A 21,778-nucleotide genomic window follows, 5' to 3' on the forward strand; every position below is an offset into this window, starting at 1 on the left:
ATCAAGCGGAGTGCCCCAGGGGTCGGTCCTGGGGCTGGTTTTGTTCAACATCGTTATTAATTATCTGGATGATGGGATGAATTGCACCCTCAGCAAGTTCGCAGATGACAGTAAGCTGCGGGGAGAGGTAGATACACTGGAGGGTAGGAATAGGGTCCAGAGTGACCTAGACAAATTGGAGGATTGGGCCAAAAGAAATCTGATGAGGTTCAACAAGGACAAGAGCAGAGTCCTGCACTTAGGAAGGAAGAATCCCATGCACTGTTACAGGCTAGGGACTGACTGGCTAAGTGGCAGTTCTGCAGAAAAGGACCTGGGGATTACAGTGGATGAGAAGCTGGATATGAGTCAGCGGTGTGCCCTGGTTGCCAAGAAGGCCAACGGCATATTGGGCTGTATTAGTAGGAGCATTGCCAGCAGATCGAGGGAAGTAATTATTCCCCTCTATTCGGCACTGGTGAGGCCACACTTGGAGTATTGCATCCAGTTTTGGTCCTCCCCCTACAGAAAGGATGTGGACAAATTGGAGAGAGTCCAGTGAAGGGTTACGAAAATGATTAGAGGGCTGGGGCACATGACTTATGAGGAGAGGCCTAGGGAACTGGGATTATTTAGTCTGCAGAAGAGTGAGGGGGGATTTGATAGCAGCCTTCAACTACTTGAAGGGGGGTTGCAAGGAGGATGGAGCTAGGCTGTTCTCAGTGGTGGCAGATGACAGAACAAGAAGCAGTGGTCTCAAGTTGCAGTGGGGAGGTCTAAGTTGGATATTAGGAAACACTGTTTCACTAGGAGGTGGTAAAGCACTGGAATAGGTTACCTAGGGAGGTGGTGGAATCTCCCATCCTTAGAAGTTTTTAAGGCCTGGCTTGACAAAGCCCTGGCCGGGATGATTTAGTTGGTATTGGTCCTGCTTTGAGCAGGGGATTAGACTAGATGACCTCCTGAGGTCTTTTCCAACCCTAATATTCTATAATTCTATGATCGTAGTGCAGGTCTCTGAGTCTGGTGGCACCAGCCAGAACCATCATCCAGTGCACCAGCGGGGACTCCACCACTTCACAGTGAGGTGTGGATTGTGCAGCAGGGGTTCTGTGCAGAGGTTCTCCCACTCAGCAGCACTTACAACCTGGTCTCTGAAACTAGCTTCCTGGTTCTGAGGCAGTCCTGGTAAAAGACCGGCGCTTACAGAGCTCTCTTGAGAGACCTCTTGGATGGAGATAAAAGAGTTGTGTGGGACCCTCAGAGGCGGCAGAGTAAGGCATGTGCCAGCACGCTGTAAATGGAGTCTCTACAGATCCTGAAGGTGGATGGCATGGACCTGGCTGTGGATGCAAACCAGGCCCTGTCTGCCCGCACCCGGGGGAGGATCAGGACACCCACAGAGACCCAGTGCAGCCCTGGCCAGAAAAACTTCAGGATCATCTGGAGGCTAGCCAGGGTGCCCGGGGAGGGGCTCAGGATGTTGAACCAGTGCCAGAGTATGAACTAGACCAACAGGTTGATCACCAGCACCCTCCTCTGAAGGGAAAGGCACCAGAGCAGCCCTGTATACCTCCACATCCAGTCAGACACCCTGGCCTCTAGATCAATCCAATTCTCCAGTGGGGAGGGATTGGTGGCAGAAAGGTATATGCCCAGATAGGCAGGCCACAAGCGACAGTCCTGCTTTTCTAGGGTTTGTGTCCCATTCAATACTCAGACAAAACCAGATGTGTTTTTTTTCCAGTGTGGAACAGGGGACACCATTGTGAAGCGCATGTCACTCCGCCCCTGCTGGGTGTGACCTCGCATGCAAGGTCACACAGGAGGAGCAAGGGGGCACATGAGGTGTGATTTCACATCCACCATGTGTCCAAGGTCATGCCAGCAGGGGCAGGTCCACGCCATTCTTGGAGGTACCAGAATGTCTGGTATTCTGGGTGTGCACGAGCAGCCACTCTAACATGAACCAGTGTGCCTTGCCTCCACCCCCCCTTCCATGGCACAGAGAGCAGGTGGGAGGGACCCATCCCAGATCATCAGGCCAGAGTTCTTGGCACAATTGACTTGGGTGGAAGAGACAGGCAAAGAGATGGCTTGGCATGGCACGCATCCACCTGTGATGAACACATGTGGTGGGGACAGGAAGGAGGAGAGTCCAGGAACTCCAGTCAGGAATTTTCTGAGGCATCCCTGAAATAAAGGCCCCAGGGGGTTCTCAGAATACCTGGCTGGCAGCAGGGGCAGGTTTCTCTGTGGCTCTGTCTCTGCTCCTTTACCTCTGGAGGTTTCTCTCTGCTCAGGAGAGAGAGAAGGATTCTGGCCGAATCCCCATTGTGACACATTTCTGTGCTGGGTGTGGGGGCAGGGAACGTGTTTTCAGTCAGTGTTGTCGCTAGAGGGCCCTGGTTGTTGCTAAGGGAGGGAGGCTGCTGCTGTCTGCCTGTCTGTTCCGCACATCGGGGTTGAGCTTCCTGGGTCAGATTCTGCCACCGCCTCCATTGTGAGCCGGGGCTGAGCCGCCGCTGCTGCCGCTGCCCAGCGGGGTGTGTGCGGGGAGAGCCCTTCCCCAGCGCCCCTCCGGGCCCAGTCGGGGGACTTTCTCCGGGGGCTGGAACCAGCCCCGGGCTCTGCCGACACCAGCCCCGGAGCCGGAGCCTGCAGGTGAGGGGAGAGACCCGGGGGAAGGGCCGGGGCCGGGCAGGAAAGTGACTCCGCACCAACGGCCCCCCCTCGCCCCAGCTCTGCTCCCGGGGGGGCGGGGGTCTGCGAGTCCCGGAGCTGCTGCCCTCCCTGACCCCCGCCCCCCGGCTCTGCCCCCCCCCCGGCTCTGCCCGCCTGAGCGCCTGCAGGAGCCGGGAGAGCGACCGCCCCAGGACCCGGCCGAGGACCGAGTCTCCCAGCCCGAGGGGGCAGGAGGGAGACAGGGGCAGAAGCTGGCAGGGGCAGCAGGAGCAGTCAGTGGGGAGGGAGGTTCCAGGCTCCCAGCCCTGCCCAGCCCCATTCCCTGCAGCACCCCGGGGCAGATTGACTTTCCTGGGACAGGGTGAGGAGCAGGGAGAGGAAAAGCCAGTTCTGCCTCTACCTGGTCCCCGCGCTGCTGGGGGGATCCGCTGCCCTGGGGACAAAGTCATTGGGATCTCCCAAAGCGGCTCCTTGGATTATGCTCTTTTCTAGTGTTTGGTTCAGAGAATCTATTGCTGGGGTGTTAAAAATGTCTCAGTTGGTTTAGTCTTGGTGCTAGGTGATGGCTTTGCACCATAATAAAGTGACTAAGAATTTAATATTCTGAGTGGGTATTTCTGATGGATGCCCCATAAATACTAATACATTCTGAAGGAAATTAATTGAAGAGTTGTTTTGATTTTGCAGCTTGCAATGGGGTACAACTGAATGTAAGGAGCTGAATCGTTATCCAGGGAAGCCAATACACCGAAGATGTCGCCCAGGAAATCCAAGAGGAATGTGAGCCAGAGCCCTGAGCAGGACAAACCCTGTGAGAGCCAGTGCAGGCCAGAGGAGCCAGAGCCCATGAAGAAGAGACCAGTGAAACTCATCCAAGGAATTAAGAAGCGAAAGGACTTTGTGGTGCACCAGGGAACCCAGACAGAGGAGAGCCCCAACATCTGCATCGAGTGTGGGAAAAGCTTTACCCAGAACTCCAGCCTCATCAACCACCGTAGAACCCACACGGATGAGAAGCCCTATAAATGCCCTGACTGTGGGAAATGCTTCGGCGTCAGCTCCAGCCTCAGCAGGCACCAGCGCATCCACACGGGTGAGAAGCCCTATGCCTGCCCTGACTGCGGGAAGAGCTTCAGCGACAAGTCCAACCTAACCCAGCACCAGCGTGTCCACACAGGTGAGAAGCCCTACAAGTGTATTGACTGCGGGAAGAGCTTCAGCCGCAGCTCCCACAAGAAGAAGCACCTGCGGCACCTGATGGGCAAGAGGCCAGGCAAGTGCTCGTCACCGCAGCAGCGTGAGGGTGCCGTGGGGAAGGCCAAGGCCAGGAGGAAGGTGGAGGTGCTGAACACGTGCACCGAGTGCTGGCAGAGCTTCAGCCAGAATGCCGATCTCATCAAGCACATGAGGATCCACACGGGCGAGAAGCCCTTCAAATGTACTGACTGCGGGAAGAGCTTCAGTGTCAGCTCCAACCTCTTCCGGCACCAGCGCATCCACACCGGGGAGAAGCCCTACACATGCTCTGACTGTGGGAAAAGCTTCACGGACAAGTCCACCCTGACCCAGCACCAGCGCATCCACACGGGCGAGAAGCCCTACATCTGCACCTTCTGTGGGAAGGGCTTCAGCCACAGCTCCCACCACAAGAGACACGAGAAAATCCACAAGGGCGAGAACCCGCTATTGACCTTCCCCACCCAGACATTCTGAACAGCTCGAGGTTTGAGGATCATGCAGGGATCAGTGTGGGCTCCGCTGTGGGGAGCTGTCTGCATGGTGGGGATTTGTCTTCTGGAGATTAGGAACGGCCACAGAGATTGCATAGATGTTCAGAATAGAAGGGACCATTAGATCATCTAGTCTGACTTCCTGCACATCACATGCCTGAGAATCTCACCCAGTGATTCCTGCATCCAGCCCAGTAACTTGTGGTTGAGTGAGAAAGTGTGTTTTAGAAGGAGGAATCCAAAATCAGTTTAAATGCTCCAAGTTATGGAGAATCCACCACAGCCTTTGGGATCTGTTCCCAGGGTTCACTACAATCCCATAAAATCTTACCTCTTATTTTCAGTTTGAACACTGCTGACTTCAGCTCCCAGCCACTGGAACTTTGCTAGAGTAATGAGCCCTCTGGTATCAGCAATATGATCCTCATGTAGGTACCTACAGGCTGTGATTAGATCCCCTCTTAACCTACCCTTCAATAGCTAGAGCTCCGTAAGTTTCCTTTCACTGTAAGGCATGTTACAAATCATTCTGTGTAGCCCTTCTCTGAATCCTCTGCAGTTTTGCAACAGCCTTTTTAAAGTGTGGACACTGGAACTGACACAGCACTCCAGAATGGTGTCTCATCCATAGGATCAGAGCAATTGTCCTTCTACTGCCATCACCTGTCTCCAAAAGTGGCTATTACCACCTCCCTCAAAGGGAGGTGTGAAACTCCCCTAATGAAAAGTTTTCCAGTAGCCTACTCATGGGGAAAAGCTGTCCCATCTATCCAGGAAATGGATGGATCGCTTCTGCTCTTTACATAAGCACCCCTTATAAATGTTCCTCCTAGCCATTGTAACTAGGGACGGTATTTCTGTCCTTCACATCAGTGTCTAATGTCAATGCTACTGTTTGCCTCCATACACCTTGTGGCAGAGATTTCCACAGGTTATTTATGCATTGTGTAGAATAGCATGTCTATCAGTTTTACATTTTCTGTCTCAGTTTCATTGACTGTACCCTTTTTCTTGTATGGAGAGAGAGGGCAAATAGGAGCACCTTCTCTATCCCATTCATTGTTTTATACACCTCTACTATGTCTTCTCATTAATCTCGTCTCTGACACGGTTCCAATCTTTTCATTCTCTCGTCATACAAAAGTCTCTTCTGGGCCTGTAATTATTCTTGTCACCCATCTCTGAATACCTTCCGTTTCTCCTATGTCCTCTCTGAGATGGGGTGACCAGAACTACACACACCATTGATTTATATAGTGGCATTAGAATATTCTCAGTATTATTTTCTATCCAACTGTTTATATGTCTTGTGTGTGTGTGTTTCTTTGTTAGCCACTGCTGCACATTGTGCAGAGCTTTTCATTCAGTTGTCCACCAAGCCTTGTAGGCCTTTTTCCTGAGATGTTACTAGCATTGTGTATGAGTAGTTCATCTTGTTCCTTTTCATAGGCCATGTAGTGCCATTAATTTTTAAGCAGCTCTCCCTAATCAAGTGAATGGAGAGTTATAAAAAAATCTCGTATCTATCTATAGTACGGTTTTGATAGCACCCATCACCATAGTATCTAAGCACTTCCTAGATAAATTGAATCTTCATTAAAAAATATGAAGGCATGCTGTTGTCTGATGCATTACCTCACACTTGTCTGCACTGCATTCACTCTGCCATCACATTGCCTCAGCTTTGCTAGATCCCTCTGCACTCAGCCTCCTTTATATGTGACTAAACTAAAATAATTTTGTGTCATCTGCAAATGTTGTCACCTCGCTGCTCACCCTGTTCCTTAGATCAGTAATAAATACATTAAACCACAGGGCGCCCTACCTATCTCCTCTTTGCTGTGTCAGCATCTCTCTGTGCCTTGTTCTGACACACCACTCCTCTTCAGAGTCCCCTTTGTCCTATCCTTTGTCCTGAGTTGGGGGTGAGCTCTAGGCAGCCAATAGCATTCTCAACTTTTTATTTGCATTACAGTCCAGCCTAGAGTCCCTAACTGAGATCAGGGCCGCATTGAGCGGGAGCTGCACATGCACATGTTGAGAGACAGTGCCTCCCCCAAAGAGCTCACAGGCTAAATGGACAAGACAGACAAATAGGGGAGGGGAACAGAGGGCAGGTCTACACTTAAAATGCTGCAGCGGCACAGTTGCACTGCAGCAGTTTCAGTGAAGACTCTATTATGCCGACGGGAGAACTTCTCTCCTTGGCATATTTAATCCACCTCCATGAGATTTTTCACACCCCTGAGTGACGTAGTTATACCCATTGTAAGATTATAGTGTAGACCTGGCCAGAGACCCAGAGAGGGGTAAGGGACTTGCCTGAGGTCACCCACCTGGCCAGTGGCAGGACTGGGAATAGAATGCTTTTGCTCTCTTGGGTTGTCCAGAGTGAAATTACCTAGAGTCTCGTCCTTACTTAGTCTTACTCCTATCGTCTCCTTAAAAACAAACCAGATATATTCAAAATAGAGAAACTATTCTAGTAAACTCAAAGAAATGAATTGCATGACATATCTAGATGTAAACTGCTTGTAAACTACACTAGATGATGTACTCTCAGCTTAGTTACAGAAGACTAAAAGGAAAATATGTTAAATTTCTAGACATCAGGAAATTTCTCTAAACAGGAAAGTTTTACCAGTTATAAACGTTTTACTATTATACCAGTTAAATCCCCATGTGGACAGTTTTATTGCAGTATAGGAGTGACTTTTTTCAGCTTATTTTAAACCCTGTCCCAAGCGACATAAGCTATACCAGAAAAAAGCTGCTTTAACTGGAGTAGCTGTCCACATGGTGAGATATATACGCTGGTTTAAATTCACACTAGCCTATACCAAAAAAATCTTTCCTGTATAGATGAGGGCTGACATTCTGTTTGTCAGAGCCCAGCTATCCGCCATCCATCTCCTTTAACCCCCTTTAAAGAGGGTCTTTTCCTCTGTGATCTGTGTTTCAAGATCCTTGTCAGTGTTTCAGTTCTTTTGATATGCCTGGGTTAGTGATCCTCAGCCATTGATACCCCTCACAAAGGCGATTTCTTGCGAATTTCTTGTGGTTTGTTTGCATGACAGACAGCTCCTGTCCCCAGCCTCATAGTTCTTTGTGAGCAAATCCACAAGAGGTGTTTGTTACCCATTCATTAGGGATGCTAATTAACCTCCTTCCAAATGGTTAACTTGGGTCAGATCCATTAAACATCTCTCTTTCTGCATGTATGAATGTAGCTGATAGACCTTCATAATATAACTCTATTCCGTATTATATGTTATTGGTATTAGATCAGCGCCTTGAGACCCCAGCCAAGATTAGGCCCCTTTGTTCTGGGCGCTGACACATAGTGAGAGACAGTCCCTGCCCCAAAGAACATGAGGATATAGGAATTGCCAGACTGGATTAGATCATGGTCCATCTAGTCTAGCCTCCAACAGTGGCCAGCCCAGATGCTTCAGAGGAAAGTGAAGAAGCTCTGCAGTGAGCAGAGTTATAGGCTTATCTATCTCCAGGAAAACTTTTCTCTTAACCCTGACTCGTTAAGTTCCAAAGCCTGAGGCTTCATACCCCTCCAAAACCTGTTTGGAGATGTTTAGTATTTACTCTGAATATTCTTGTCTGTATATAGAGCTTATTATCCAAATAGACATGGGAGGGGAAACGACTTGTCCAAGCTCACAGAGCAGGTCAGAAGCAGACCCTTCATTTGGTGGCTCCTAGGCCAGTGCTCCATTCCTCAGCCCACACTGCTTCCCACGACTCACTCAGCAGCTCTTTCCCACTGCCAATCTTCTGGGCTGGAAAACTGACCACTGAGCTCTGCTCTTTGTGCCCTTTCCCTTCCCAGTATACAATCAATGACAACGCTTCACCACTCACCCCACGATGTCTTGGTTCCCTTCATGGCTTCTTGGAGGAGCTTTGCCAATGGCTTTCTGGAAGTTGGAATAAAGGATGTCACCTGGATCTTCTTCATCCACTGTTCTGCTGAGGTACTCTAGAGAATCCCAGTAGGTTCCTTTGGTTAGATCCCTTCATATCATCCTCATTTAGGTTCAGATTATTTTAGTGCCCGTTTCAATCCATGTAGCTGGTATGGAAGCTGGTCTGTAATCTCTGACTCTTCCCTAGCATCTCTTTTAATACAACAGTCTTCAGCTCCTCCTTTATAGTAGGTAACTTGAATGGTTTTAAATTATATTTAAATATTTTGGCTCAGCTGCATCCTCAGGAGTTTGGGAGGCAGAGCTAGTGTAGTGTAAACGATGTTTGTTCCAGAACCTCCTCTTTTGACACCTCAGTCTCTGACAGTGCCTTATCTTTGCTACCTGCACAGAGAGCCTGGGGTAGGTTTCTCCACAACACTCTCTGGGATGGAGCCTGAGGCAAAGAAACCCCATAGCTTCCTGGCAATGTCCTTGCCCGCCGAGATAGCTTCTGTTTCACCCAGGTGATGGAACAGCCATTCCCAAAGTGTGGCTCAAGGGACTCTGGCCTTTGGTCCAGACAGCTGGCTGCTCCCATGCCTGTCTCTCCCTCTGGCCTGCCAGCGGCTACTCCAGTTGTTTTTGGCGCTTCATGGCGAGCCTGACAGCCTTGAAAAGTAGCTCGGAATAAGGAGGAGGAGCCAGACTAGCTGCCCCTGTACATGAAGGGAGAGAAAATGGGAATGGTGTCAGGCAATGGGAGAGGAGGTGGGGCCTGGGCAATGGGGACCAGGGTAGGAAACAGGACACAAGACAATCTGTTAAGAGGGGTAAAAAGATTTGAGGGGCCGAGGTCTAATGGGCCCACTGACTTGTGCAACCTTCCTACTTCTGCGGTTAGTGAAGAATTTCCAGTTAAGTGTCTTTATGTCTTTGACTTCCCAGATTGCCTCTTCTCCCTCCTAATTCCCCCCTCACTGTTTATGTTCCTTTCTGTTGGCTGCCCACGGGCTGACTTTACATGGTGTGAATGATTCATGCTGAGTGCAAATAAACTCTTCTACCTTGGCATTTAATCACACTGGGTTGTTCTCTTTTAAGCTTCCTTATTTCTTCAGGAGATGGCAAAGGAGATTGGGGAATGGGACACGAGGACTTCACCCTCTAAGGGACACTGGCTCCAATCCAGTCCCAGGGTGGGGAAACAGGTTGGCCCTGGGCAGGGGAATGGGACACGGGGACTTCCCGCTGTAAGGGGCACTGGCTCCAATTGAGTCCCAGGGTGGAGGAACTGTCTGGGTGGGGGAGTGGGACATAGGGGCTTTCCCCTCTAGGGGCATTGGCTCCAATCTGGCTCCAGGGTGTGGGGGATTGTCTGAAGAATTGTGAAGTTATGGTGACTCACAATATCACGTCTTTGTCTTTTTAAACCTCATTGTCTGAGGATAACTAAGAACAAACTCACAGAGTACTGCCCGCTTTCAGACCACTCACCACCTCCCCATTGTTCTCAGTAGAACAGAAGCCACTGGCTGCCCTCATCAAGATGATTGCCACTTCCCCAGCCCTTGCAGGGGTTATGGATGTTTAGCTAGCAAGAGGGCCAGTGGCTTCCATTGTTCCCAGTGGGGTGGAAGCCGGCCACCTGCAGGAAAAGCAGCTGTCCACCATGTCATTATGAGACAAAGAGGGACTGAGGGAGCAGGGATGGAGATGGTGGAGGCAGGGGAAGGTGGAGACTCAGGAGAACACTTGTGGGGCAAATGACTGTGGGGGACAGCAGGAGCTAGAGGGGCAGAGAGGGATGCTGTGGGGCTGCAGCTCCCAGAATTTGTGGGAGACCCTCTGAGTATCTCAGGTCTCTTGGCATGGACCTGAAGCCCCAGTTCTTACCAGGAGGAATGTCGCCTGGCCGCTCCATCATGATCATGGTTGGGAGCCAGGAGGCTGTGAGCTCAAGTCTCAGCTCTTCCACACACTGGTATCAACGAAGCTGTGTGCTTCCCAGGTCTTATTGGAGAGCAAGGTTTCCTACCTCTGCCCCAAAAGGCAAACAAGCATCATTTCGCCTCTGACTTTAGAGATGAGGTAGTTCCAGCAGCACAGAGAAGAACCAAGTTCCTAATACCAGTGAGTGGAAATGTAGCCACGCTGCCCTTCAGAATGAATGTGCTGATTCTTTGTGCTTGGATATGCCATTTGTAGCCACTGCTGGAACAGCTTGACCACACTCCCCTCCCAAAGCTAGGAAAAGAGCCCAGAAGTTCTGTTTTTCAGTCTCCTTCCCTGCTTTAACCACTAAACAACACTCCCTTTCCAGAGCTGTGAACAGAAACCACAAGTCCTGACAGGGGGCTGCCTGGGCCCCTGAATGGCACCAAGGGACACCTTTTTCTGGGACTCTGTCTCTGATCTCTTTGCTCTGGAGGTTTCTGGGGACCTAACTAAGCAAGGGGAATGGGCAACATGATGGACAATTAAGTTCTTTCTGACAATTGTGAAGTAATGCACATTGGAGGGACACATTTTCAACTCTTCTAAATCAGAATTCTGAATGAACTGTATCAACCCAAGAAAGGAACCATTGTGGGCAGCTCTATGAAAAGCTTGGTTTAATGCACAGCTGAGGCCAAAGAAGCTAACGAGATGTCAGCATGCATAAGGAATGGGATGGTGAACAATACAGAGAATATTCTAATGCCTTTATGTAAATCAATGGTGTGACCTCATCTGAAGACCACGGGCAGTAGTGGGCACCCCAGTTTTCACAGGTTACTGCAAAATCGGTGGTGGTGGTGGCGGTGGTTGGGGGGGGGGCAGAGAAGGACAGGAAGAATGATCAAGGACCCAGAAGAATCTTCATATGAAGATGGACTGAAAAGACTGGGATTGTTACCTTAGAAAGGAGATGAGTAAAAGGGGAGTAAAAAATAATAAATGGTCTAGAGATGGGAGATCAGGAGTTTCTGTTCTCCCTGTCTTATAACACAAGAACAAGGGACACACCACAAAGTTAAAAGGTGACAAATTCAAAACCAGTTAACAGGAAATACTTTTCACACTATATTTAATTAACCTAGGGAACTCATTGCCACAGGAAGTGGTTGAGGGCCACAGACTTAGCAAGATTTAAAAGGGATTGGACATTTCTATGGACAGCAAGACTATCCAGAGGTCCCCTAATCAACGACAACAAACATTTCTGAAGGGATATTGAACCCCCTAGTGTAGGGCGCGAGCCAATCTCTAGCTATTAGAGCCCAGCATGAGACCAATACTGAAGGGGGGGGGCAGGTTTTCACACATCTGCTACTGCAGGGCTCTTGCACCTTCCTGGAGCATCTGGTTCTGCCAGTGCCGGAGCCAGGCCACTGGTCTCCACGTGGCTCTGGGGTCTGGTCCAGCAGGACTATTCCTGTGGGCTCTCTGGTCAGGAAGGAGGGCGCAGGATTCTGGGCGGTCCCCCTGCGCTGAGTTTCTGTCCCTGGGGGAGCGCAGGGAGCCGGTGCCCCTAGAGTTTGTCGCTAGAGGTCTCTGGTTATTGCTAGGGGAGGGGAGGCGGCTCTCTCTGTATTTCTCCGCTCAGGATATCAGGGTTGAGCTTCCTGGGTCAGAGGCTGCTGCTGCTGCCTCCATTGTGAGCCTGGATTCCTTTCCAGGCTGAGCTACTGCTGCTCCCCCAGCGGGGTGTGTGCGGGGAGAGCCCTTCCCTAGCGCCCCTCTGTGCCCAGCCGGGGGGACCTTCTCCGGGGGCTCGAACCAGCCCCGGGCTCTGCCGACACCAGCCCCTGAGCCGGAGCCTGCAGGTGAGGGGAGAGACCCGGGGGAAGGGCTGGGGCCGGGCAGGAAAGTGACTCTGCACCAACGGCCCCTCCTTTGCTCCCGGGGGTCTGAGCTGCTGCCCTCCCTCACCCCCAGTCTCCCCCCCCCCCCGGTGCCTGGCGCAGGATTGAAGTGGTGCCAGGCGTCCTGCTACCCCCTGCCCTGGGGTGAATTTCATCCGGAGGCATTGGAGCTGCTGAGTTAATTACCAGCCACATTACTGCCAGTCTAGTACCGAATTGCGGCTCAGCTGTACTGGTCCCCGGTGTCCGCCCTCCCCGGCGCTCAGGGAGTGCTCAGTGCTTCTGAAAGGCGAGTTCTCAGTCTGGGTATTAACCCGAGCGCGTTTGGGAAAGGTTTGTTTGACAGTGTAATTTGCAGTTTTGTTCTGCTGTATAGTTGGAGGAGGGATGGGTTAAGACTCTGGAGGGCTCTCAGATGGGCTGGGTCCAGCTCTGTCCGAGGTTCGCCGTACTACCATGGCACTTCACTTACACTAAGAGTTTTGGAGGTGACTAGTGATTTTTGAGTACCCAGCTTGTGACCCCACAAAAGGGCCTGATTTTCAGGAGGTGGGTGCTCAGCACTGTATGAAAATCAGGCCCCTTAAAGGGGTCTCAAGTTGGCCACCCAAAGTCATTCATCACCTTAGAAATTACTGGCCTTACATTTCTCTGTGCCTCAGTTTCTCCATCTGTAAAACAGAGACAATAACATTTCCCTACCTCAGCGGGAGTGGCAGGCTACATTGGGGCGCTCACATTCTTTGCTGATAGGTGCTGTAGAGGTACTTAGATAGAGGGGGCCATCACAAAGGTAACTGTGCATTGTGCAGTTCATAACTGGTTACTTACAGGGGTCAGGTAGTATTGTCTCTTCTCTCTGATTGGACGATTCATGAATCTAACCTACACCACGTCAATTTCATCTCGTAGCATTGGCCATAATATTCTGCTGGAATCTGCTGGGTGCTGTACACACACAGAGAAATACATGGTCCCTGCTTTGAAAAGCCTTATCATCCAATCAAAAAATTGAAGCAACACCATGTGACTTGTGTGCTCTAAGAGGTAAGCATTTTTTAATTATTATTTTTATCAAAGTAACCAAAATTGGTATGACTTGCACGGACATTACTCACTATTCAAAACAATCCATGGGTCCAGAGCTACTCACTGAAGAACACGCATAATTAGCTAGAGTATATAAGGGCTATCTGTGCTCTTGCTTTAAGGCATAAATCAACCTCTGACTGCCTGGGCTTAGTGAGACTGTATTTGTATGTGCAGGTTATTCTGTAATTGCCCAAGACTGGATTCCTCACACCTTCCTCCGAACTATCTGGTACTCGACACTGACATGATCCTGGTCTGAGGTGAGGTAGTTGGGAGATGGGGATACTGCTCCAGAGGGACCACTAGTCTGAACTGGTGCAGCACAAAGGGTGGTATACCATTCTAGATGGGGCCATTGGTCCGATCTGCAGTGTGCTCCTAATACTGAAGAACAAGCAGGTTTGAGAATTTTTGTGCCTGTCCAAGGACAATTTGTGAACATAAAAACTGGGAAAATACACTGTTCTGTTCAGGTTCGTGGATTGCACCCATCAGTGTGGTATCCAAGCCCTGTGAAATGAGAAACTGTAAATGACTTGCTCAGCTCAAACAGATAGGTTTAATTGGTCCTGCCTCTGCCTAATCCCTGCGCTGTTGTGGGAGTGTGCTGTCCTGCGGACAGTGTCAGAGGAATCCCCCAAAGCGCTCCTTTGATTCAGACTCCCTTATTCGGGGGAGAAGGGGTGTTAAAAATTTCTTGGAGATTTTCTATCTTGTGCTGGATGCTGGGAAAACCATAGGAAATGCTAAAACAAATTATTATAATTTGTTTTTACATTTCCCATTCCTCTCTCTCAGATTCCTGTCCTCCAGTTCTGGGTAGAGGGGCCAGACTAGTGGAGGGCTGTGGACTGGGAATAGACTGTGTTCAGCTTATTGATGTTAAGGCAGAAAGGACCACTGTGTTCATCTAGTCCAGTGGTCACTAACTGGTTGCGATTGACTGGTCGATCCTAGAGGATCTCCCAGTTGATTGTGACCTCTAGTGTTGTAGTGGGCTGTCGCTAAGGCAGGCTCCCTGCCTGCCCCGGCTGCCTGCCGTGGCCCCGGGGGCAGGGATCTCCCTCCACACGCTGATCCTGCCTGCAAGCACCACCCCCGCAGCTCCCATTGGCTGGGAACAGGGAGCTGTGGCCAATGGGAGCTGCATGCCCCCCCTGCCCCCCTGGGGCTGCAGGGGCGCATTGGGCCCTTGTGGGAGCGGCGTGGGGCCAGGGTAGGCAGGGAGCCTGACTTAGTGGCCGCCATGCTGCACCACCAACCAGGAGTGACCAGTGCTGCTCAGTGGGAGGCTGCACCCCCAGCCCTGACCCACCTCCCAGAGCCAGCACCCCGTACCCCCTCCTTCACCCCAACACTCTGCCCCAGCCCAGAGCCCCCTCCTGCACCCAAACTCCCTCCCAGAGCTTGCACCCCTCACCCCCTCCTGCACCCCAACCCCCTGTCCCAGGCTCAGCCCAGAGCCCACACCCCCTCCCGAACCCCTAACCCAGCCCAGTGAAAGTGAGTGAGGGTGGGGGAAAGGGAGCGACGGAGAGAGCGGGGGATGGAGTGAGTGGGGCAGAGCTTTGGGGAAGGGATGGGGCCTTGGGGAAGGGGCAGGTTAGATCCCGGGTTGCCCTTAGAATCAAAAAGTGATCTTGGGCATAAAAAGGTTGGAGACCACTGATCTAGTCTGACCTCCTGCACCATGCAGGCCAGGGACCCTCCCCGGTAATCAAGCTCAGTGACTCGTGGTTGAACCACAGCAGGAATTTTTGAAAGCGACACTCATTCTTGATTTAAGTTTCCAGCATGGACGACTCCCTGTGTGACCCTGGGCATCGGTGTCTCTGTTCCCACCTGTACTGTGGGGGCAGTAGCAGGGGCCTGCCTCACGGGGTTATGTGAGGGGAAATACATTAAAGAGTATGAGGTGCTGAGATACTGCAGTGATGCAGGCCATATAAATACCTAGCTAAACAGCCGGAGGCAACACAAACCAGTGGCGTGGAGGCTGATCCCTTTGCCTCTGTTTCCCCACCCCCACCCCTTTTGTCTTGTCTATTTAGATGAAGCTTTTGGGGACAGGGACTCTCTCTCGCTGTGTGTCTGTGGAGTACCTGGCACAATGGGGCCCTGATCTCAGCGAAAATCTCTAGGCCCTGCTGGGATATGAATTATTTTTATTAATCAGGGGTTTATTACACAGGGCCTCAGGACCAACCAAGAGTGGGCCCCATCATGCTGGGTGCTGTACGAACACAAAGTAGTAGACAGTCCCTGCCCTGAAGTAATGGCCCATGCCTGGGCTCTCTCTCTCTGTTCCAGCAGATGACAGCGCTGTGAGGGAGCACAAGGAAGTGAATATTTCTCCGCTGGCCCCAGGGGTTGAGTGCAAGTAGCCACCCAAAATGTCACCCAAAAAGTCCAAAGGGAATGTGGCCAAGACCCTGGAGAAGAAGAAGCCCAAGAACAAGCGTAAGTTGGAGAAGCCAAAGCGCAGCCCCCCAGAGGAGGAGACCCTGGTCTACCAGCCACTGCCCAAGGGTGACAGGCCCAACCTGTGCTCCGAGTGTGGGAAGAGCTTCCTGCACAGCTCGGATCTGGTGAACCACCAGCGCATCCACACGGGTGACAAGCCTTTCATCTGCACTGACTGTGGCAAGAGCTTCCGGCAGAGCTCCACACTCATCACCCACCAGCGCATCCACACCGGTGAGACCCCCTACGAGTGCAGCTACTGCGGGAAGAGCTTCCGCGTCAGCTCCAACTTTGTGCGGCACCAGCGCATCCACACGGGCGAGAAGCCCTACAAGTGCCCCATCTGCGGGAAGAGCTTCACAGACAAGTCGACTCTGACCCAGCACCAGCGCACCCACACTGGCGAGAAGCCATACAAATGTGCTGACTGTGGGAAGAGCTTCAGCCGCAGCTCACACCGCAAGCGGCACCTGCGGAACCCGCCCGCCAAAGGCCGGGGCAAGTGCTCCCACCGGAGCGGGGAAGCCACCGTGGCCAAGGCCAAGGAGATCAAGGTCAAGAAGAGGACGCCGACCATCGAGATTCCCAACACGTGCGCTGAGTGCTGGCAGAGCTTCAGCCAGAACTCGGACCTGGTCAAACACATGCGGATCCACACGGGAGAGAAACCCTTCAAATGCACCCACTGCGGGAAGCGCTTCAGCGTCAGCTCCAACCTGACCCGGCACCAGCGCATCCACACCGGGGAGAAACCCTACAAGTGCCCCGATTGCGGGAAGAGCTTCACTGACAAATCCACCCTGACCCAGCACCAGCGCATCCACACGGGCGAGAAGCCCTACATCTGCATCTACTGTGGGAAGAGCTTCAGCCGCAGCTCCCACCATAAGAGACACGAGAGAACCCACTCTGGCGAGAATCCTGACACCTTCCTGCCCTTGTGGCACTACCCCAGCCAGAACTTCTAGAGTTGCCGACCCCTCTGGCAGGGCCCCAGAGACGGGTGGGGTGGGGTGGGGAGGGCTGTATGATTGGCTGGGTTATGGGGACAGGGGAGGGAGCGGACTGGCTTGCTTGTCGGGGTACAGCTGGCTCGTAGGAGAACTGATTGTTCAGGACCCTGGGGACATGGAAATTTGGTGGCTTAAGAAAGAGGTGTGTGTGTGCGCATCTGTGACTGTGTGTTTTGTGTATGTGCTTCATGTGTGCTTTATAGAATCATAACAATGTAGGGTTGGAAGGGATCTCAAGAGGCCATCTAGTCTATCTCCCTGTGCCGAGGCCTAGATCATCCCTGACAGGTGTTTGTCTGACCTCTTCTTTAAAACTTCCAGTGACGGGAACTCCACAGTCTCTTAATAACCTGTTCCAGTGCTAAACTAGCCTTATAGTTGCAAAGTTTTTCCTAATATCGGACCTAAATCTCCATTGCTGCAAACAGCCTATTCTTATCCCACCTGCAGAGGGAATGGAGAACAATGGGTGGCCTTCCTCTTTAAAACAGTCATTAACATATCTGAAGACTTATCAGGTTCCCCCTTGGTCCTCTGATCTCTGGGTTAAACATGCCCAGTTCTTGCAACCTATCTTCACAAGCCAAGTTTTCTAAGCCTCTTACCACTTTTGTTGCTCTCCTCTCAACTCTCTCCAATTTGATCACCTCCTTTTCAAAGTGTGGTACCCAAAACTGGACACAGTATTCCAGCTGAGGCCTCACCAGTGCTGAATAGAGAAGGACAAACACCTCCTCTGTCTTTGGTATGATCCTTCTATTAATACATCCCAGAGTGAAATTTCCTTTTTTTTCAACTGCATCACGTTGACTCTTATTCATGATCTAGCCTGAGCTCCAGATCTTTTCTTGCTGTACGGTTGCCTAGACGGTTATTCCTCATTTTGTCTTTGTGCATTTCATTTTTTTCTTCGAAGTGTAGTTCTTTGCACTTGTTTTTATTGAGTTTCATCTTATTGATTTTGGACCAATTCTCAAATTTGTCAAGGTCATTTGAAGTCTAATTCTGTCCTCCGTAGTGCTTGCAACCCCTCCCAGCTTGGTGTCATCCATAGATTTTATAAGTCATCATGCAAGTCATTAACAGAAACATTGAATAGTACTGGACTGAGGACAGACCTGTGGGACCCCACTTGATACATATTCCTAGTCTGATATCAAATTATTGATAACTACTCTTTGAATACGTCTTTAACCAGTTGTGCACTCATTTTGTAGTAATTTCATCTAGACCCCATTTTCCTAGTTTGCTTATGAGAATGTCATGTGGCAATGCATCAAAAGCTTTGCTAGTCAAGATTTATTATGTCTACTTTCTCCCCCCAGCCACTAGGCCAGTAACCCTATCAAAAAGGGAAATTAAGTTGGTTTGGCATGATTTGTTGTTGAAAAATCCATGCTGGCTGTCACTTATCATCCTATTATCCTCTAGGTGCTTACAAATTGTTTGTTTAATAATTTGTTCCATATCTTTCTGGATATTGAAGTTAGGCTGATTAGTCTTTCCCCCCTTTTTAAAGATAAGTGCTATGTTCACCCTTCTCCAGTCTTCCGGGACCGCACCCATTCTCCGTGAGTTCTCAAAGATAATTCTAACAGTTCAGAGATTGCGTCAGCTTGTTCCTTAAATTACTTCAGCTATTTCCTTAAGTACCCTAGGGTGAATTTGACCGGACCCTGGCAACTTGAATACTTCATCTATCTTATCTAAATGTTCTTTAACCCATTTTCCCCTATTCTGGCTCATGTTCCTTCCCCCTTGTAAATATTAACAGTGTTAATCACCTGGTCACAGTCCACCATTTTAAGGAAGACTGAAGCAAAAATGGCATTAAACACTTCAGCCTTTTATGTGTCATCCATTATTGCTCTTTTTTCCCATTGAATACTGGACCTGCCCTTTCTACCTTCTTACTCTTCTAATGTATTTACAGAACTTCTTCTTATTGCCCTTTATGTCTCTTGCTAGGTGTAACTCATTTTGTGTCTTAGTCTTTCTGATTTTGTCCCTACATGCTTATGCTATTCTTTTGTACTAATCTGTAGCAATTTGTCCTTGTTTCTACTTTTTGTACCATTCCTTTTTGATTTTCAGGTTATTAAATAACTCCTGATGCAGCTATGTTGGTATCTTACTATTCTACCTAGAGGTTGCTGTTGAGTCTTTAATATTGTCTCTTTTAGAAACTGCCTCTATAACTCCTTTTTCCCTTAGATTTCCTTCCAGTGGGACCTTACCTATCAATTCTCTGAGTTATTGAAATTTGCTTTTTTTGAAGTGCATTGTCTGTGTTCTGTAGCTCTCACTCCTTCGTGCCCCTAGAATCATAAAATATGTCATGTTCACTTTCACACAAGTTGCCTTCCACCTTCAGATTCTAACCAGTTCCTCCCTGAACATAAAAACATAAGAATGGCCATATGAGGTCAGGCCAATGGTCCATCTAGCCTAGTATTTTGTCTTCTGACAGTGGCCTGTGCCAGATGCTTCAGAGGGAATGAACAGGGCAGTTTTCAAGGGATCCACCCCCGTCATCCAGCCACAGCATCTAGCAGTTACTTTTAGGGACACCCAGAGCATGGGGTTTCCATCCCTGCCCATCTTGGCTAATAGCCATTGATGGACCTATCTTCCATGAACTTATCTAGTTCTTTATTGAACCCAGTTATAGTTCTGGCCTTCACAACATCGTCTGGAAAAGAGTTCTTCACACAATGCACATGGAGCATGTTGAAGTACTTCCTTATGTTGTTTTCAACCTGTTGCCTATTAATTTCATTGGGTGACCCCTGGTTCTTGTGTTATGTGAACAAGTAAAAAATACTTCCCTATTCATTTTCTCTACACCAGTCATCATTTTATTTATATCTATCACATCTCCCCTCAGTTGTCTCTTTTCCAAGCTGCACTATCCCAGTCTTTTTAATCTCTCCTCGGATGGAAGCTGTTCCATTCCCCTAATCATTTTTGTTGCCCTTCTCTGTAATTTTTTCAATAATCTTTTTTGAGATGGGGTGATCTGAACTGCACAGGGTATTGAAGGTGCGGGCATACCATGGATTTATATAGTGGCATTATGATATTTTCTATCTTATCTATCCCTTTCCTGATGGTTCCTAACATTCTGTTAGCTTTTAAAGCTCCTTCCCATTGCCTGAGCTATGAACAGAGGCTTTGGTGTCTGTGAGACTCAGACCTTTTGTTTTAACGCCTGTATGATATGAGTTCCAGGGTCTCAGCCCTGTCTCTAGCAGCTCAGGTATTTACATCAAAAAAACACCACCAGCATCAAGATCAGAACTAGCTGGTCCCCTGGGGACAGTGTCATCTGGGAGGTGAAGTCTTTTATGGGGAAGAAACTGAACTTCTGTCTTCTTCCTGGAACCGATTCCTGCAGACCAGGAGAGATGAGAGAGAGTGAGTGTGTGTGTGTGTGTGAGAGAGAGAGAGAAAGAGAATGAGTGGTTGTGTGTGTGAGCGTAAGTGTGTGTGTGTACGTGTATGCATGTGTGTGAGAGTGGTTTGTGTGTGTATATGCATGCATGTGTGCATATACATGTGTATGTGCAGTGCACGTGTGTGAACGAGTGTGAGTTGTGTGTCTGCTTGGGAGTGCAGGTGTGTGGATGAGAGCGAGAGAGCATGCGGGGGGGGGGGGTGTGTGTGTGTGTGTGCACGCACAGTTTGGACTGCACTGCCAGTGCTGTGCATCACACAGGACTCTGCTGAGCCTGGCTCCTCTCCCCAGCACTGATCCCCGTCTCTCTCTCATACAGTTGGTTGGATCCGACACGGATCCAGCAGATCCCCATGGGCTGATACATTTAGAAAAGGGGGGTTGTCGCTCCTGCTTTCCTGTGTAAATAGCCCCTCCCCCCAGTTAATGTCACTGTCTCTCTGTGCTGGCCCCCCCCAGCTCATCCGTGACACACAGGACATGGATTGTCATTAACAAAACCTTTGAACCAAACATCACCCCCAGCTCAGTTTGTCTTGGTGTCAGAGCTGAGCTGATGAGAGGCAAGAGCCAGGGGCTGGCGATTCCCTGGTTCTGCAGCTGGAGGCAAAGTGCCCAGGGGTGGGTTACATTCCCTTCAGTCCATCCATTGTTACCCTGCTCCCCACATCACAACCAGCCCGTTAATTGACATCTCTGCCCCAGAATGGAGAGCTGGGTGCTGCCGTGGTTCTGCTCCCCTGGTTCCGACTACCTGGGCCTCAGTCTCCAGAATTTGTTCCTCCCCTGGAGCTTGGGTCAGTTCAGGGGACTCACAGCTGCACCAGCAGAGTCCTGGAGCCCAAGGGGTGTGTGGGAGGCTGCTCAGAGGTAGAGCAACTTCTCCCAGGGAGGCTGGGTGCATGGACCCTCCCGGCTGGGCTGCATGTCTCCTCCTTGGCAGTGTCTCCAGAGCAGAGGGACAAAGACAAATCAAGGCTTCCCTGACATCATGCAGCGTTAGAGGCCTGGGCATATCCTAGCTAGACTCTGGCCCTGACTTTTGACTGGGCATTTGTAGCCCCTTTGGGAGCATTTGCTTTTCTTCATAAGAAACCTGCAGTGATGCAAGATGAGTGGTGGCAGCTGCCCAATCAGACAGTACCTGTGATGCTCCCTCTCTGGGCTTGCCCAGCACATCTCTGTTGGCCTAGGCTAGGAGCAGCTACAGCAGAGCTCCTTTCAGCCTAAGCAGATCCACCGACACATGGCAGGGCCAGTTTGAGGAGGGCAGAGCTGCAGGGAGTCCATTTGCTGAGACTGTGTGGCGCCTAGAACCTCAGCATGCAGGAAGGGGCGCTATGCATCTGGAGCTCACTGGGCTGCAGAATGACCCTGGTGAGCAGCACTCTTGGAAGGATTGGCACTATCATCTTCTGTCCCCCGAAAACGCCTGCAGCATTTCCAGGTGGATACAGGGCTCTCCTTTGTGTCCTGTCCAAAGTGCTGGGCTTCGTGGCTGTGCAGCGTTTAGCAGAACTGCTGGCCAGCAGTGCGGGAAGGAGGCTGATACTACACAGAACTGGCTGAAAGCAGCGGTTCTGCAGAGTTA

General features: G+C 50.3%; 1 protein-coding gene and 1 long non-coding RNA gene across 2 annotated transcripts in view; both read left to right on the top strand.

Moving 5' to 3' along the window:
* Positions 1-16,715, top strand: part of LOC140898238 (uncharacterized) — a 31,648-nt gene extending 14,933 nt beyond the window's left edge. The window contains exons 3-4 of the mRNA XM_073311798.2: positions 3,352-4,374; positions 15,639-16,715. Of these exons, the coding sequence (XP_073167899.2) occupies positions 3,418-4,374; positions 15,639-16,685 (2,004 nt within the window). The 5' untranslated portion in view covers positions 3,352-3,417 and the 3' untranslated portion in view covers positions 16,686-16,715. The remainder of the gene's footprint in view (positions 1-3,351; positions 4,375-15,638) is intronic.
* Positions 11,936-14,450, top strand: LOC140898248 (uncharacterized). Its single transcript, XR_013634661.1, has 3 exons — positions 11,936-12,123; positions 13,075-13,209; positions 13,429-14,450. It is a non-coding gene; the product is annotated as an uncharacterized LOC140898248 (long non-coding RNA).
* Positions 16,716-21,778: the final 5,063 nt, after the last annotated feature.

Source organism: Lepidochelys kempii, chromosome 14 (genome assembly GCF_965140285.1).
Source record: "Lepidochelys kempii isolate rLepKem1 chromosome 14, rLepKem1.hap1, whole genome shotgun sequence".
NCBI lineage: Eukaryota > Metazoa > Chordata > Testudines > Cheloniidae > Lepidochelys > Lepidochelys kempii.